Raw genomic sequence first — 18,041 nt, forward strand, 5'->3', positions numbered from 1 at the left:
TTCTCTTCAGATTCTTTTATTGAGTTTCTGTTTGGCTGCTAACATGTTTCATAATTACAAAGATTCCTTAACTGGTGATTCTGGAAGAAACAAAGCAGTAGTGTTCAGGTGTGCCCCCCCCCCCACCTGACTCCACCTGACCTCTGACATCAGAGAGCAGGGTCAAGGGGGGTACAACAGGAAAGATCATCACTGACACAAAATCAAAGAGTATTTTTCTCCTACAACAACATGAAGATGTGCAATTTTAACAAAAATTTAAAATTAATTCATACAGTGTTTTTTTCATCAGAGTGAGTCCTCCTGTCTGTCGGGAAGTGAGCCACAGTTAGCGCAGCGGCTAACAGCCTGCTAAAGCTTAACAGGAAGTTATTTAATAAAGAAGAAGAAGAAGAGGAGGTGATTGGTCCCACAGAGCCAATCAGACTAAAGGTCAAAGATCAAACACACAGCAGCCATCAGCACAGGCGGGGTTAAAACCAGGGGGCAGGGCTTCCCAGCAGGTAAAATCCAACAATTATAAAAGCAGCAGGAAGCTCAGACTCACCCCGCCAAAATAAAATCATCAAGTAAAATCTAAACTCAGTCTGCAGCTTGATGGTTCATTTAGCCCCTCCTCCCTCAGGTGTGTAGGAGGCGGGGCCTCAGGGCTCCATGTCCAGGCCGTCCAGGGTGAGCTGGCTGCGGTGGGGGGAGTTGGGGCTGGGGGGGCTGCTGGGGTTGGAGCTATTGGAGGGGGTTGAGTGTTTGGTGGAGTCCGAGTCCGGCTGGGCAAGAGACATTCACAACACACACAGAGAGAGAGACAGAGAGAGCGAGAGAGAGAGACAGACAGAAAGAAAATAGAGAGAGAGCGACAGAGAGAGACAGACAGATAGACACACAGAGAGAGAGAGAGAGACAGAGAGGAGAGAGAGAGAGAGACAGACACAGAGAGGAGAGAGAGACAGACAGAGCGAGACAGACACAGAGAGAGAGACAAACAGAGCGCGAGAGAGAGAGACAGACAGAGACACAGAGAGAGAGACAGAGAGCGACAGAGAGAGAGAGACACACAGACAGACAAGAGAGAGAGAGCGACAGAGAGGTTTACTGTGTTAACCCTTTCTCTCACAGATGAATCTGAATTTGATTAAAACATGAGAAACATTCAGATTTTGAACCAGAAGAAACATGTCTAGACTTCACTTTTAGTAATACTACATATAATACAGTAATACAATATTACTACCAGTAATACTTTTAATAAATGTCATCATATCACACGATGTCAAACTCTGTCCCGTCATCAGATCAGCCACCTTGAGATCAGCCCCCCCCACCAGCTAAACTAGCAGGTGATGTTTGAATCTGTCCGCAGCACTTTGACACAGAGACAGTCGGACATGTTTGGAGACGACCTTCGTGCACCGTGTTCCCAGATCAGTAAACTGACAACACAATAGTGAGCTGGTCAACAGGGTTCAAACCTGAACCTGAACCTGCTGCAGTCTCCCTGTGTTTGATTCTGACACTGTTTGGAATGTGTGTGTGTGTGTGTGTGTGTGTGTGTGTGTGTGTGTGTGTTACCTCTCGGTCCAGGTCCTGGTCCAGTTCAGAGATGCTGCGAGACGAAGCCCCTCCCCCAAAATCTGAACAAATAAAAACACAGATTACAGATGACATCACAGAGCAGAGTGAGTCGTTGTGTCCCAAACAAAAACTACACAGTAATGCTACACAGTAATGCTACATGCTAATAATACACAGTAATTCTACACAGTAATACTACATGCTAATATTACACAGTAATTCTGCACCGTAATTTTTCAGTAATACTACACGCTAATATTAGACAGTAGTACTACATGCTAATACTACAGAGTGATACTACACGCAAATGCTACAAAGTAATACTAATCAGTATTACTACACAGTAATTCTACTGATACAGTACTGTGTGTGTACCTGAGGCTGTGCGTGTGATGTGTGTCTTGCTCCTCTGTTGCCGGGAGATACTGGACAGTGGGCGGGGCTTATCTTTTACTGAGTCTTCCTGAGAGGAAGGCATCACACTCTGCAAGCACACACACACACACACACACACACACACACACACACACACACACACACACACACACACACACACACACACATTAAGGCCTCCACATGTTGAGTGTGTTAAGCGCCCCCCAGTGGTGGTTTTCCTGCTGCCGGCCCGGCGGCATCAGACTCTACAGTCACAGCCAGCGACATCTGATGTTTAAAATGTGAACACACTACAGTAAAACAGCAGGTCTGAGATCAGTGTTCTTTACCTTCATTGTACGTAGAGTGACGTTCAACATTTGACGCCAGGACTTTTTTGTAGAGAGCAAAAACTTTGATATTATTCGTTTTTATTTAATTTAGCGCTGTACATTGTCAGATTCTTTGTAAGAAGAATAATTTTTTATTTTCAAATGTGTGTTAAATAAATGACTTATTTCTAACAACACTTTGTCATATTTTCTAATCTCCCCCACCAGGCCACCGGTACTTGCCACCAGGCTGAACAACTTTTCTGGGGGAAATGCTGCTTGTCAGTGTTTGTGAAAAGCTCATCATGTTTGATGATGAACTTAAATCATGAACTACAGCTCCCAGAAGGCTTTTCTTCTGTAGCTATGACTCATGGGAGATGTAGTTGCTGAGGTTGTGCTATAGAGGGAGCAGGAATTTAGAGACTGCAGGTTACTGTCACTGACACACCGGCTGTATTCAAACCGCCTACTACATATTACAGACAGTATGCAGTATAAAAGTGTCACATGGCTGTATTGTGCAGTATGCCGGCCCGGCTCAGTAATAATCCTGCAGGTATTCTGCCCCCCCTGCCTGATGAAAGTCTGAACAAACCTTTAAATGAGGCCTTGTAGATCTGATCTGAGTGAAGATTCAGCAACCAACAGATTTTGGTGACTGCTGAGGTGAAATAAGTGAAAGTTTATGTCACGTTAATGACAAACCACAGCCAGCACTTTGCATTGTGGGACACAGTATGCGAGGTAGACTGGTCCGATGCAGACTGGAGATTTGTTCCGAATCAGTACGACATCCGAGGGTTTTTGATTTACTGCGTACTACATGCTACATTTTGACCAAATCAGTACGCGCTGTAGTGTTGGGTTTGGATACAGCCACTGAGGTGAAACAGAAAGAGCTAAGTGAAAGGACAGGAAGTGGAGAACAGGAAAAATGGAAGTCAAAACAATCATTAACTAAATAAGTGAGTACATGATCTCAGCCTTTTCTTTTGGTTTTATTTGATTATCGTTAATCTTCAGGAGAAAGTCTAAATGTTTCCAGTGTCTCAGATGTGACGATTCCCAGAAAACGGATTCAACAACTGGCAGGTCATCATCACCATCACCACCACCATCACCATCACCACCACCACCATCATCATCATCATCATCATCATCATCATCATCAGCAGCAGCAGCAGCAGCAGCAGCAGCAGCTTCTGTTATGTACTTCTAAGAATATAAAAGGACATCATCACAAAGAACAGTCATGACGTGTCTGTATCTGATCTGGGGTCTGCAGGTGACTGATGTGTCTGATCTGGGGTCTGCAGGTGTCTGATGTATCTGATCTGGGGTCTGCAGGTGTCTGATGTGCCTGATCTGGGGGCTGCAGGTATCTGATGTGGGGTCTGCAGGTGGCTGATGTATCTGATCTGGGGTCTGCAGGTGTCTGATGTATCTGATCTGGGGTCTGCAGGTGTCTGATGTGCCTGATCTGGGGTCTGCAGGTATCTGATGTGGGATCTGCAGGTGGCTGATGTATCTGATCTGCGGTATGCAGGTGTCTGATGTATTTGATCTGGGGTCTGCCCGTAGCAGTGACCTGATGAATGTTTAGAGCTGACCACTGAAGAGCAGGAGAGGAGTGTGGGAGAGGAGGGTGAGCAGGGGTGAGAGGGCGATAGAAAGAAGCTGGCCTACCCTTCCCAGAGAGGAGGTGGAGGGAGAGGAGGAGGAGGAGGAAGGCTGCAGGAGGCTCTGCTGGGAGGAGGAGGAAGAGGAGGCGTCTTTCTGCAAGAAGGCACCGGCCGACGCCGAAGTCATGTGATAGACGTGCTCAAAGTTGGAGGGGGGAGATATGAGGGTGTGACGGGAGGAGGAGGAGGAGGAGGGGGAAGGAGATGGGGAAGGGGAAAAGGAGGTGACATCGCCAACCTGAACATCAGGGGGAGGAGGGGGGGGAGAAAGGAGGAGTCAGTGTGATGAACAGAGCTGTCAGAGGTGAGGGAGGAGAACATGCCGGCAGGAGGAGGAGGAGATGCAGTAAGGGGGAGTTACCAGAGGGAGGTCCATGAGGACCTGCATGCCGTCTCCTGGTCCCATGTGAGCCACGTGGTTAAAGTTTGTTGGATTAGAAATCATCTTTGATCTGAGCTCAGGATCCCTCAGCATCTCCCTGCAAGCACACACACATTAACACACATACGTCAACAACACATTAACACAAACTTAAAATAACACACATTAACACACACACATTCAACAGCTTGCAGTGTGTTTAAATAAACTCATGAGTAATTATACATTGATTCTTCAAATAAACGCTTTAATCCTCCCTGCCATAGACATGAGTAGCGTCTTCCAGAATTCAATATTCTAATCTTATGTCAGTCTGTCTGTAATACTTCAGGTGTTCTTGTAATAATGATTCCCAAATACTTAATAGAACTGTGGGCTATTTTGAATTGAGTAGCGTTTAAAAAATTATATTCTATGTTGGTAGTGAGATGCATCAATTCGCTGTTCTTCCTGTTTATGGTGAAGAATGCACTGCGTTTCATTTTGCTGAGTCACCTTCTCTGCTGAAGTCGCTCCTCCTCTGGAACCTTAAAGAGGAACTTCCTCTTGCTGCGAGTTCGAACCATCAACTTCCTGCTGTGGTCCGACATCTCCGGGATGGTGAGATCTCCTTCTGAAGACAGACGGGTAGAGAGAAAGACAGGCAGAGACAGGTTAGCTTTACAGCTTTGGGTAGTGTTGCAGTGTCCAGGTGTGTCTGGGTCCAGGTGTCTGGTTGTTACCTGATGAGGTGTTGCTGAAGTAAATCAGACGAGGAGGTTCTGAACTCAGCAGGTTTAACGTCCCTTCAACATTCAGAGGTCTGATCTGAGGACAGAGACAGATGTGACTGGCTGGTTCTAAACTGTGAGTGGCTGTTTGCTGAGATCTGATTGGCTGGTTCCACGCAGTGCAAAGCCATGACTGGTTACCTTGCGGAGGGAGATGGTCTGAACCCACTCTGTGGTGTGAATATCGAAGACGTCGACCCCGTATTCACTGTAGACTGTCAGATGGGATGAGTTAGAGCCTAAAGAGAGAGACAGGTGTTGATCAATTACCTGTCAATATTGATTAATACCTTTATTATATGATGACTCGTCACTCAGCTGGTGATTGTTACACTGAGCTCATCACAGACTGAACCATCATAAAAAAAAACACTGAACTCACCTAACAATTGTCTTTACCTGTCTGAACTCACCTGACTACCAGCTACACCTGTCTGAACTCACCTGACTACCAGCTACACCTGTCTGAACTCACCTGACACACCCTTCTGCACCTGTCTGAACTCACCTGACTACCAGCTACACCTGTCTGAACTGTTTCAACCTTCACTTCCATAATGACACACTGTATTTACTAATACGAATGACATACTGCATGCGAGCGGTGTGGCGGGCCACATAAGCTCCTGGGTTCGGGACCGGCGGCCCTGTCCGTCCACGTAGATGCCGAGCAGGCTGAAGCAGAGCAGCAGCTCGTTGGGTCCCACCTCCAGGGCGTGCAGGGCATCCAGAGGCTGCTGGGCCAGGAAGGTCAGCGACGGGTCGGCCGGGCTCACCAGGCTGATGGGGGACGACTCCCCTTGCAGGGCCAGCAGAGCAAAGCCTGAAGGATAACCGACACACAACCGCTCCCTCACCATACCCAACCACTGCACCACACCCGGAGCTTGCACATCCCACAGCTTCTTATGCTGGGGCTTTGCTCGAGTGATCTCATAGCACAGGACCTGGAAGTAGACCAAAAACAGAACCAGAGGTTCAGAACCACAACCATAATTTGGGGGGGGTTTATGTAAATCTCCAGGTGTATTGTCTGGTCCTTTTGTTCAGTTTTCTGACCTGACGTTTGACGGCAGCCAGCAGGCAGGCGGGGCCTCCGGGTCGGAGCACCCCTGTAGTCAGAGCCTGGCAGCCTTTGGTGTCTGTCAGCTTGATGTCGAAGGCGGACTCTGCGCCCTCCAGTGCCCCCCAGGCGTGAAGGTGAACGTGACGGTTCCGGCCACAGAGAAGGGCGATGATCTTCTCCTTCGGGATCAAATCGATCTGATAAACCTTCTTACTGTCTGCTGCTCGCACGATCACTGGAGTAAGAGACAGAGGTTAGTCATCTATTGAATATCAATGGTCTGTCTGTCTGTCTGTCTGTCTGTCTGTCTGTCTGTCTGTCTGTCTGTCTGTCTGTCTCACCATCTCTGGTGACCTCGACCACAAACAGTCCATCTTCTGTTCCCAGGGCAATCCTCTCCCGATCTACAGACAAAAAGTGTAAAATGAAAATGAGTGAAAATCGTCAGTATTTGATTTTATAATCACATAAAATTAAACATTAATTGCAATTTACAAATAAGAATTATAAGGTATAGAGGATTCCTTAGAGAAACTGGCACCTTAAAAACAACATGAGAACTGTCTGAAACCATCAGATAAACTAATCAATAACTAATCAATAACTAATCAAATCAAACGAGACATTAATGAGACTTAGAGCTACTTCACTTGCCAAAACCCTTGATAAACATGCCCAATAGCTTCACTCCCCAATACCTTCTCTAAACTTGCCAAATCTTCTCAAAACTCCCCCTAACAAACCTACATTTATCAAGAGGACAATAAAAGTCAAGTGTAAAAACAAGAATCAGAGCTCTAGAGTCCTTCATCCTGTCAGTTTTAGTGCACAGTTTGTCAGTAGTATTTAACAGCTGTACTTAGTAGAAGTTGTTACTGACCGAGCACAGCGGCAGAAAGCGCGGTCTTGATGATGGGCAACGAGGCGTCGTAGGCCTCATGCAGGACGTGGACCTGTTGGTTCTTCAGCAGGTTCTTGGTCAGGATGCTCTGTAGACCTTCCAGGATCCTGACCCACTTCCTCTTCTCCACTTCACTCTCGGCCAGCACCAGCAGAGACACAGAGGAGAGCTGAGAGATCAGCTGCGATGACGCCACCTGATCAAAAACAACAATATAAGGTCAGAACAGATGGACAGAGGTCAGACAGTGAGGGGTCGGAGGGGGCAGGTTCTCCTACCCTGAAGATGCAGGGGATGTCCTTTCGGGTGGCGTGGATCACATCTGACGCCAAGACAGAGCTGACAGAAAACTCCTCATCTCTGTAACACACACAATAATGTTTCCCATATCAATATACTATATAAGACAATACATGAAATTTATTAATAATCATATAAAATAATCTAATTGAAAAAATCGAATTGCACTGTTCTATTACATGAACAAATCCTTCTCAACTACCTGAACTCTCTTAAAGCTACCAAACTCCTTGTCCTTGAAACACAATCATGAATGATGATCATAAATCTCCCCAAATCTGATAAAAACTACTGAAACCTTTTCAAAGACCCTGAATTTCCCCAAGTAGTTGCCAGACTGTTTCAGACAGCTGACTCCCTGATGCTCCCTCTGTGAGCAGACAGACAGGTGTTACCTGAGATCCAGCACCAGACTGGCCACCACCCCTGGCTGAGTGGACTTTCCCTCTGGGACGTCATAGAGAAACAGTTTACAATCAGAGACCACAGCGAACGCTCGCTGCCAGCCCTTCTTCACCCCACTGGGCTTCGGGATCTGACAGAAAGACAAATGTGAGTCCAGTACAGTGGAACTGCAGTACAACTACTGTGTCAGTACTGTGTCACTACATCACTTACCCTGACGAAGCCCTTGTAGGCGGTGCCAATGCCTCTCTGGACGTCAATACCCTGCGGCCTCTTGGCCTGCTCTGCTGGGATTGGACAGACCAGGGGGGCATGGTCTTTACAGGAAACGTGGCAGATGAAGGAACACACTAAAGAAAGACAGTCAGACAGAGACAGACAGACAGACTGAGGTTGACAGCAGCAATCTACAAACAAAGAACAAACTATAATATTAGATAATAAGAAGAAATTAAACGCATCATCCCGTCTAAAAGCAACACAGCTACAGCTGCCATCTTTTACAGCTGTATATTAGTGTGATTGTGTTGTGTACCTTCACAGGCGTATCCCTGTCTGATGAGTCCCACCATCAGCGAGGTGCAGTGTGTGCACTGAGTCGGACTGGAGAATGTCTTGATGCTCAACTGATGAGCTTTGGGCTGTAAACACACACAATGATTATTATGAAACTTTAACAAAGGAAAAGGTCATTTTGAAGAAAAATGGTTTAAAAACTGATGGGTAAAGATTCAGAGGTGTTTATTCATGGTGTATTAAAGTCACATTACGTACACCACGTAAGAGTGTAAGTAATGAGCCATGAAAGTGATGCTTGTTATTAACGGCACTCATCTCTCTGCACTACTACTACAGAGTTACTGTTACTAGGTTATTTAGATCTGATTTATCATTCCTAACCCCCCAGACGTAACATCCCACCTGGGGAAACAATACCGTACCTTTGGTGTGGTCAGTGCTGAGCTCTGATAGGTGGGGGAGGGGCTCACTGGGACTGATGCTGCTTTAACTTCCTTTTGACACAAACAGGACACAAGACTTAGAACAGGTAAAGGACTACTTTTATAAAAGTCAACACCACATTCACAGACGTAGACAATCAGTGTTTGTGACTGACCTCATGTTCGGAGGTGGTGGAGGGCGAGGGGGGCATGTTCTCAGGTTTTTGGGGGATGGAGTCTATGTCTGTGGTCTGCAGGTTAAAGAGAAGAAACATTTGAAGAGACATCAACACATCTATATACTGTTGTCACACTTTAACATGATATGACAGTCCGACACAGTCTGCCTGTATTTCTGTACGCAATTGTGAAATAAAGTTCCACCACTTCACTGATGATACTCCGCCGTATGTGCCAAATTAGAAATATAGAGGCCTGTTTATCTGCTGTGAAATCCCAATGCCACGTGCTCCTGCTGGTCATTGGCCCTGTTCGAGAGAAGGGGAGAGGCTGAGTCTCAAACTGGCGTCCCTCTCCCTAGTTTTGCATGTTTTCATTGCTCTCTCTACCTCTGGGTGTCTGTTTGTTTCTCCTCTCTGTGTGAATGCTGTCCTCTTCTGTGTTTGTGCAGCCTGTCCTCTTTCCAGAGGCCTGTACTACGAAGCAGGTTCAACATACCAGGATATTTTCTCCTTATCTGGCTTCACTGAGCCTAACAGCCGCATCACACTGAGCGGTCACGCGACAGTGCTTGATCAACTTGGTAAGTCAACCCAGGTTTTCCCAATCTAGCCACGCGTGTGTTCACATAAACGCAGTCATGTTGTGTTCCGGTCACACAACCCTAACCCCCAGTCATTTCAGGAGAATATGAAGAACAGGAAAACAAACTGTGACAAACCTGTGTTCTATGATCCACAAATAAAAACAACATTTACAAACAAGTGTGACGATTTATGAATAAATTAGGATGTCCTCCACAAACACATACCATCCAACAATTTCACAAATAAACATATCTAGTCGACATACTGTATACATTTAATTTTAAAGAAAAGATTTCAAAAGCAAATGTTAGCGATTAATGAACTGGAAGTTGAAAATATATGTATGTAGAATACTTCATGAAACACACTTTTGTCGCTGCTACTGAGACTTATTTGTTTCCACAGATCACTGCTAGTTGATAACACAGATCACACAGAGACTGTAAATGGAAATTTAACCTAAACAGCTGTTTTCATTGTACTTCTTATTTGTTGTGGTTCATTAACAAACGATCAGTTTGTAGCCATGTTAATTGATCTGAACTGAATTTGACCTAATATTTCATTGAAGTGAAGCCAGGCTGATGATGTGAACACAGCATTAGTTACTGTTAGTGCTACTTAGCACTAATGTAGAGCTACTGTAGTACTACTACATGTTGCGACAGCTGGAGGACAAAAGAGTCGGTAACTGAAATGTTTAAAAATCATAAAGACAAAGCTAACAAGTCTGAGCCATATGTTGTGTGGGTGGGGCTTCCGGTATGGGGTGGGGAGTATCTAGTCATGTGGGCGGAGCCTTCTTGTGCAGGCGGAGCATTTTGTAACAGCTAACAGAGCCTGAGGATGTTTATGTCATTGAAATAAATACATATGGCTCTGTATTTAGGTCATATGATAACATCTGAGCAGGGGATATGGCTGAAAGCTCTAGGAGTAGTTAAGTAAGTGAATTCGTGTTTAGAATATTTTCCCATAAAAAGCAGCACTGTAAACAAAATATGACTGAAAATATTTGTGTGTTGATTGGCTGATGGAAGCATGTGAGCAGCACACTGATGTTCCTGTCAGCCAATCCAATCAATGGTGGCGATGACTAAAAGCCCACTGTTAGCAACAAGCTAGCAGCTACAACTGAGGTTAGATCTGACAGCTAACTGGCCCAGAGGATTTTGGGTAAGGCTGGCTGTATGCAGGGGATTGTGGGTAACCTGGCAGATGAACTTACTTCTTCCCAGAGAGCGAGCAGCGAGGAGGCAGAGCAAACTGACGCCTCAATGTTGCAGAGAGAAACAAACAACAACTTCAGACACTCAACCACACCTGAGTGACATCATCATCATGTGACCTGCTGCTTGGTTTGTTTTGGGTTCATACCTGTGATGGTTGAACACTGTTACATGTAATATTTTGCTATTAAGAGTTTTATAATATTACATTTCTGCATTTGATTGTTTAAATGGAGGAGAAAAGAAAAGAGTGTGTCGTATGTTGTATGGTAGACATGGTTTCTTATTCAAGGAATGTTTCCATCCTTTCTGGCTTGTGACCCCTTTAAACAAATGTCTAATAGCAATCAGTTTGTTCCAGTGAGAAGCTTAAAAGTCCAAACTGGGATTTTTCCTTCATAAATTGTTTAATTTGTAGGATCTTTGGAGGTCGAAGTATCCAGTATTTTACCAGAAAACTGCAAACATCTGAAAAAACTGAAATATGTCATCCCTTTAATCATCACCTGAACCTTCAGACCCCCTTGATTTCCACTGTATTAAGGGTCACAAGGAAAAAGATTGGAAATGTTTGAGCAGGGAGGAGGAACAGACAGACAGGTGAGACAGACGGGCAGGTAGGTGACTCACTCTGAAGGTGAGGTCAGGAGCCAGAGGTGACGTATTGAAATATTCAAAGATGGAATCCTGGAAGTCTGGAAGTTTCAGACCTGCAGAGAGACAGAAAAGGTCAGTCAGGTTAATGTCTAACTCTTGTTGTCCACCTTGCTGGAGATGGACTTTCATCAGACTTATGATAAAACACTGATTTAGTTTTTGTCTTGCTAAAGCTCACATCATTTCTAACTTTTGTCTTTAAAGCTCTGGAATCATGCTTTCCTATAACAGTTTTGAGCTGTCATCTGCATGGCTATATGTCTATGCCGTTCCTTTGTCTGGCAGCCCGCCAGCTCGATTTTCGGCTTTCGTCACAGGCATTGACTAGATTAGCCGCGATCAGCTCCGGCAGCCCCATGTAATAGAGCCATAACAAACCCTGGTGTCGTCCTAAGGAGGAATCCAGTGCAGGTAGAATAACAGAGGCCCATGAATTGAACCCTGAGGGACTCCAGGTGGTCTCACCTTTGTCAGAGCGAGAGCGACTCTCCTCCATCTCTTTTTTCAGCCCCTCCATCTGCTCCCCCATCTCCCTACTCCTCTCCTCCGACTCCTTCAGCTTACTGCAGACAGACAGACAAACCAGTGAGGAGAGGGACAGATAAGGAGAGAGAGACAGACAAGATATGTCTCTGCGTGACCTCTGACCTCTCCATGTTGATGTTGGCAGCTTTGACTTTGCGCAGCTCCTCCTGAACCAGCTGTTTAGCTCTGATCTCAGCATCCAGAGCCGACTGAAGCTCCAGACGAGCAGACATGTCCAACTTCTGACTGCGACGCACCTTCCACAGGGGGTCCTGCAGGATGGGGGAAGGGTGCAGGGAGGAAGACAGGGGGGAGATAGGGCGAAAGGAGGGTACAGGGGGAGACAGACAGAGACAGTCAGCTGTTGTATGGCCACTGAGGTGAAGTTGCCGATTCAAAAGACAGAAAGCTGATGCTGCCAGGTGACCTTTGCACTGAAGTTTCATCTTATAGGTAATAATAGATAGAGCAATTAGCCAATCAGAGCAGCCCAAGAACACACAGGGTCATTTGACCATGGTATCTAAGCCTGTGTGACCTCCTGATGAATGATGGTAACATTTTTATAGCACTTTTATCCAAAGCATTCACCCATTCACACACACACAGATGGCAGCGAGCTACCACGCAGGGTGCTCGTTGGGGTTCAATGTCTTATCCAAGGACACTTCGACATGTGGACAGGAGGACCAACTAAAAACCTTGTGTCTGCCTCAAGAATCACAAGAACTCCTTCAAAGACTACTGGGATCTATAAATTACTCCTGGAGGACTACCTAATGGACCACTTAATGGACTCCTTGATGGACAGCTGGTACTCTCTCAAGGTCCCCTAGAACTGTTGACACCCCCAAATGACCCTTGTCCTGAAGTAAATTTGGAACTACCTCAAGGTCCCCTAAAATCCCTTCTGAGACCCAATGATTGTCATCAAGGGTTCCTCCAAGATGACCACAACCCAAAAGGAGTCCTGAAACTCCCTCAAGGACCCCTTGACCCCAACATCATCTCTGCGTCAAGGACTATTAGGACCCCTAAAAAACATTCTGACATTCTTCAAGGACCCTCTGAAATAACTCAAGGACCCTAAAATCCCCAGTGTTACTATCCCCCACAAGAACCACTAAAATCTGAGGCTGTTATGGTGTTCAACACATGGACCACCATAACAGCCTCAGATTTTAGTGGTTCTTGCCTCAAGGACCCCCTGAAGAGTCTCCAGGACCCTGGAATTCCTTGTAGCCCATTGTGTGTTTATTATGAGTGACAGACATGCAAGCCAATAGCCATGCAAGCTTCTTACACCCCTCCCATGATGACTGAATTCTGATTGGCTGGAAGCAGTAACTGACGGACTCACCCTCCTGTCTCCACCAATAGGAGGCCAGGGCTTCTTAGGAGGCGTGGCCACACCTGACTCAGGCTGAGACGGCAGATTAAGAGAAATATCAACACACAGCAACACAGACAGGTACTACTGACACAAGAGACAAAGGTAAAGATCAAACAAACAAGTACAGACACAAATACAGACAGTAAAGACAGAAGTACAGACAGAAGTACGGATAGAACAGACTGAAAAACAGAGAGAAGTACAAACAACTACAGACAGAACAGATAAGTCCAGACAGTAAAGACAGATGAGACAGAAATACAGAGCTAACTATGGACAGTACAGACAGAACTGACTATGGACAGTACGGACAGAAGGACAGACAGAACTGACTATGGACAGTACAGACAGTACAGACAGAAGAACAGACAGAAAAGAAAGAAGTACAGAACTGACTATGGACAGTACAGACAGAAGGACAGACAGAACTGACTATGGACAGTACAGGCAGTACAGACAGAAGGACAGGCAGAAAAGAAAGAAGTACAGAACTGACTATGGACAGTACAGACAGTACAGGCAGAAGGACAGACAGAATTGACTATGGGCAGTACAGACAGAACTGACTATGGACAGTACAGGCAGTACAGACAGAAAAGAAAGTACAGAATTGACTATGGACAGTACAGACACTACAGACAGACAGAACTATATAGTAAGACGGTGTCAGTCTCTGTATGCCTGTTATGGGGGATCCTGTTTGCAGATTTCTGATTTTAACAGCATCTTTTAAACTGTACAGATCTTTGAGTTGATGCGTGTTTAGTTAACGACAGACCTCAACAAGTGGAACAGCACATACTGGAAACAGTGGCCAGGGCCTATGTTTACCTCACCTGAAGAGAGGAGCAGGTCAACTACACTTCCTACTATTTCATAATAAAAGCATTACAGTGGTATGGAGGAAAACACCTCATTTTGAACAATAATCAAATAATCAGAGTTTCATGTCAGAAAACATCAGGTAACAGAAAAAAGGTGATCTGCTCCAAAAGCACAGGACAGAAATTCATTTATGTGAAGCTTCTGACTGATCAGACAGAAAACTGAAAACTTTTCCAGGACAAGACATTGTTTTCCAGGACCTTCTCCAGGAATTTTCTTACAGAATTCCAGGCTCTCCAGGCTTTCAGGGATGTGTGGTTCTGTGTGTATATGCGGGTGTTTTTAGTTTGTGTGTTACCAGAGGTCTTGTTCCCAGACTGGAGCTGCGCAGGGTTTCCAGCTCCTCCGTCATCTTGGTGGCCAGAGCCTGAAGGTAACCTCGAGCATCCTTCTCATCACTCACCCTGAACACACAAATACTTGCGTTAAATAAAGGGTGCCCTTGTGGTCGACCATAGAATCACATGTTCAGACAGTGATACTCACCACTGGATGATCTCTGCAATCTGAGCCTCCCAGTGAGCCACACTCTCCTTCTTAGACGACAAGTCCTGAAGATCGTCCTCTAGCTGACGGTTCTGAGCCGTCAGTTTATCCACAAACGAACACAGCTGAGAGGACCAGCAGAGGAGTGCCGTTACTAATGAGTATGTGCATTCACAAGAGCAGTACTACATGTATTTTGATTGGTTGGTCCCAGATGGGCTTACAAGATACTAGACATCTGCAACAACCAGGACAATCACATGACAAATCATGTACAGTTCTACAGATTTAAATAGAGAACACTTCAAACAATGTCCCATTATTATAACTACACAGTACAATAGCAGTACTACAGTATTACTGCATTGTAATACTGCAGCACAAAAACTGAGGTCTCAGTCTGCTTCAAGTCCTGTCACATCGTCTAAAGCTGGATTTACGGAGCTAACACATGTAGCCGCTAAAGCTACGTAACCAACAAAAGCTGTGATTGGTCAGTTTGGGCTGATTGTGTTTTGATGCTGGTGGAGATATCTCTTATCTTTTCACACATAACAGAGAGGTCTCCATGGTAACTGTCCCGCTCTGTATGAATGAACGATCGTAAACACGAGGATTGCGTCGCAGTGACTCGCAGAAATAATCACATTTCCTCGATGAATTCTATGAATCGAAGTGTGAATGAAGCTTTATAAACACAGTTACACATGGTGGTGAAACCTGATACTGAACTATTAATCATAAGCTGCATCAGTTCATCTGAACCAGACTGAGACCTTCAGGACTTCAGGAATTCGTCACCTTGTCAGTCTCAGCCGTCAGTTTGCGGTTTTCTTCTGTCAGCAGGTTTTTCTCTCGTTCATGTTTCTCCTTCAGAGCTGCAACAGCCTCATCCATCTCCGTCTGTCTGCAGAACACAAAACAAAACCTGGTTCAGGACTCACCTGTCCCTCTAGTGGACCTGGTTCAGGACTAACCTGCCCCTCTCGTCTAACCTGGTTCTGGGCTCACCTGTCCATCTTGGCCTTGTCCAGCTTGTCTCGGAGCTGCAGAAGCTCCTTGTTGGCGACAAGCTGCGCCCCCTCTGACTCGTGCAGGTCTTTACGGAGGTTTTTGATCTCGGAGGAGTGGGCGGAGTCTCTTCTCAGCAGCTCCTCCTCGTAGAACAGGACCTTCTTATCGAGCTCCGCCTTCAGATGGGACAGCTCCTGCTGAGACTCCGCCCCCCCGGCTGTTGCTCCCCGACCCTGCTGAGACTGAGACCAGAACCACAATGACCCGCTTCTGTTTACTCTAAGTGTGTGTTTGTGCGCTCTTGTATTTCTACCTTTGTGAGGACCCGTTTGAGTGGGGACATTTCATTAGGACTTTATTCATACCACCTTAACAGTCTGCTGCTTTATTGATATTGTTCTTTTTTATAACTGTGCAAAAACAAAAACAAAACAGGACTAGAACTAAAAGCAACAAAAACCTGATCACAAAAAGACTTGGGATGTAAAAATACGTGTGTGTGTGTGTGTGTGACCTCTGACCTTCAGGCTCTGCAGCTCCGTCTCCAGCTGTTTGGAGTAAACCTCACTGTGCTCCCTCAGCTTCCTCTCCTTTGACGCCTCTGCCTTTGCATCATCCAGCTGAGCCTCCAACTGACAAACATATACAATGCTTTTATTCTGAAGGTCTCCCCCTCCTCTCTAAAACATCACAAACTGCTCCGTTACGGCTTTAAACAGATAAGTTAATCAGTTATTTTCTAGATTAATCGTTTGGTCTATGAAGCACAAGACAAAGTGACGTCATCAAATGTTTATTTATTTATTCTGACCAATAGTCAAATGCCCAAAACATTCAATTTACTGTTGTTTAAGACATTTAAAAAAAGCAGCTGGAAAATGTCTAAAACAATTAATTGATAATCAGAATAGTAAATTTTTTTCAGAATAATCGTTGCAACTCCATTTTTGTTTTCTTCTTCTCCAATTTGTCACATTTGTTTTACATATTTTAAATGTTTTTATTTCTTTACTTGTTGTGATTTAACTAGAAACGTCTCCTGCAGAAACAGCTCAGTTCAGATGGGAGATCAATATAAATATAATACAAAATAATTATAATATTACTGATATAATAAACATGTTTGTCTGTAAACTTTGAACCTGAACTGTAATTATCACTGATTGTTAATCATCATCGTGGTAATGACCAGGAGCCCAGAGAAACACACAGATATTACTGTATATATGTTATATATGTTTATTGTCAGATCATATAAACCCACTTAAATGATTATGATTTATTGTGAAGGTTGGAGGTCTTACTGTTCCTGTGACCATAGGAGGTCAGGACCACCTCTGGTAAAGATCTCCTGGTCTTTGTCGTCCTCTGGTGGAGACCAGGAGGAACTGATCAACACTCTGGTACCTGTTGTATTTTGGTCTCAGCATAAATGAGACGTTTCCTTATTTTCCACATGAAATCATTTAATTTTATTATGTTTCTGTCAGAAAAAACAAATCTAATATTAACAACTGACATTTTAGTGATTTCTGTATTTTTCATTTATTCATCTTCATGTTCATTGTGACTTTATTAAATCTTCATGGTGAAACTTTATTTTTGATGTTTCTGGAGCTTTCAAACACAGTTTTCCTGTGGTTTCTATGATGTGTTTTTTTTTTTTTTGTTCAGATAACAATATCTTTTCTTATCAATGTGGTTTATTGATAAGAAGTCACTGTGAGGCGATGAACGGTGAGGTGGTGAGACCTTGAGTTTGGATTATTTTTGTCAAAATTAAAAATTGTACAAAACGAAACAATGTTTTACTAAAATATTTCATATCAAGCAGATATAACTCCAATAACTCGAGGCCCACTTACTATCTTTTGTGGAGCTTTCAACCACAGTTCATGATCTTCATTAGTGAAAGGAGTCTGCTCATTTAGTAATCCCCCCTCTGCTATTAGAGAACAAACTGAGTGTTTCAGGACTCTCTCACCTCCTTGCGGTTCTTCTCGGTCTTGCGGATCTCCTGTCTCATGGCGTCCATCTTCTGCAGGAGGGCGTCCATCTCCTCCTCTTTGTCCCGGAGCTGACGGGACAGGCGCTGTTTGGAGGAGCGGAGGTCAGCCATCCTCTCCGACAGATCCGAGAACTCCTGCAGGGCCAGCTTCCTCTGAGAGTGGGCCTCCTTCAGCTCCTTGGTCTGACTCCTAAGGCGCTCCAGAGAGTCGGCCAGCTGCTGCTCACCGAGGGGGACAGGTGTGTTTCAATGTGCAGGTAATAACACTAATATTACAATAATACTAACATTATATTATTATTACAATAATACTAATATTATACTAATATCAGGTAATAACACTAATAC

The 18,041-nt window shown here is 44.7% G+C and overlaps 1 protein-coding gene across 3 annotated transcripts in view; it reads right to left on the reverse strand.

Annotated features, from left to right (window-relative positions):
- The window catches only part of cdc42bpb (CDC42 binding protein kinase beta (DMPK-like)), a 33,856-nt gene continuing 15,815 nt past the window's right edge, over positions 1 to 18,041 (reverse strand). The window contains exons 12-38 of one of the 3 annotated variants that reach the window (XM_070925475.1): positions 17,670 to 17,912; positions 16,207 to 16,317; positions 15,683 to 15,927; positions 15,473 to 15,578; positions 14,672 to 14,796; positions 14,484 to 14,589; positions 13,268 to 13,330; positions 12,031 to 12,179; positions 11,848 to 11,945; positions 11,356 to 11,435; positions 8,906 to 8,980; positions 8,730 to 8,801; positions 8,324 to 8,429; positions 8,002 to 8,138; positions 7,779 to 7,918; positions 7,362 to 7,443; positions 7,063 to 7,279; positions 6,524 to 6,586; positions 6,176 to 6,417; positions 5,709 to 6,063; positions 5,258 to 5,355; positions 5,069 to 5,153; positions 4,842 to 4,956; positions 4,326 to 4,443; positions 1,948 to 2,056; positions 1,570 to 1,631; positions 1 to 767 (exon numbers count right to left, since the gene is read on the reverse strand). In XM_070925475.1, the coding sequence (XP_070781576.1) occupies positions 645 to 767; positions 1,570 to 1,631; positions 1,948 to 2,056; positions 4,326 to 4,443; positions 4,842 to 4,956; positions 5,069 to 5,153; positions 5,258 to 5,355; positions 5,709 to 6,063; positions 6,176 to 6,417; positions 6,524 to 6,586; positions 7,063 to 7,279; positions 7,362 to 7,443; positions 7,779 to 7,918; positions 8,002 to 8,138; positions 8,324 to 8,429; positions 8,730 to 8,801; positions 8,906 to 8,980; positions 11,356 to 11,435; positions 11,848 to 11,945; positions 12,031 to 12,179; positions 13,268 to 13,330; positions 14,484 to 14,589; positions 14,672 to 14,796; positions 15,473 to 15,578; positions 15,683 to 15,927; positions 16,207 to 16,317; positions 17,670 to 17,912 (3,525 nt within the window). In that variant the 3' untranslated portion in view covers positions 1 to 644. Of the gene's footprint in view, positions 768 to 1,569; positions 1,638 to 1,944; positions 2,057 to 4,325; positions 4,444 to 4,841; positions 4,960 to 5,068; positions 5,154 to 5,257; positions 5,356 to 5,708; positions 6,064 to 6,175; positions 6,418 to 6,523; positions 6,587 to 7,062; positions 7,280 to 7,361; positions 7,444 to 7,778; positions 7,919 to 8,001; positions 8,139 to 8,323; positions 8,430 to 8,729; positions 8,802 to 8,905; positions 8,981 to 11,355; positions 11,436 to 11,847; positions 11,946 to 12,030; positions 12,180 to 13,267; positions 13,331 to 14,483; positions 14,590 to 14,671; positions 14,797 to 15,472; positions 15,579 to 15,682; positions 15,928 to 16,206; positions 16,318 to 17,669; positions 17,913 to 18,041 lie in introns of all 3 variants that reach the window. The other 2 variants (XM_070925474.1, XM_070925476.1) reach the window with 2 other exon arrangements.

This window comes from Enoplosus armatus, chromosome 19, assembly GCF_043641665.1.
Source record: "Enoplosus armatus isolate fEnoArm2 chromosome 19, fEnoArm2.hap1, whole genome shotgun sequence".
NCBI classification, from domain to species: domain Eukaryota; kingdom Metazoa; phylum Chordata; class Actinopteri; order Centrarchiformes; family Enoplosidae; genus Enoplosus; species Enoplosus armatus.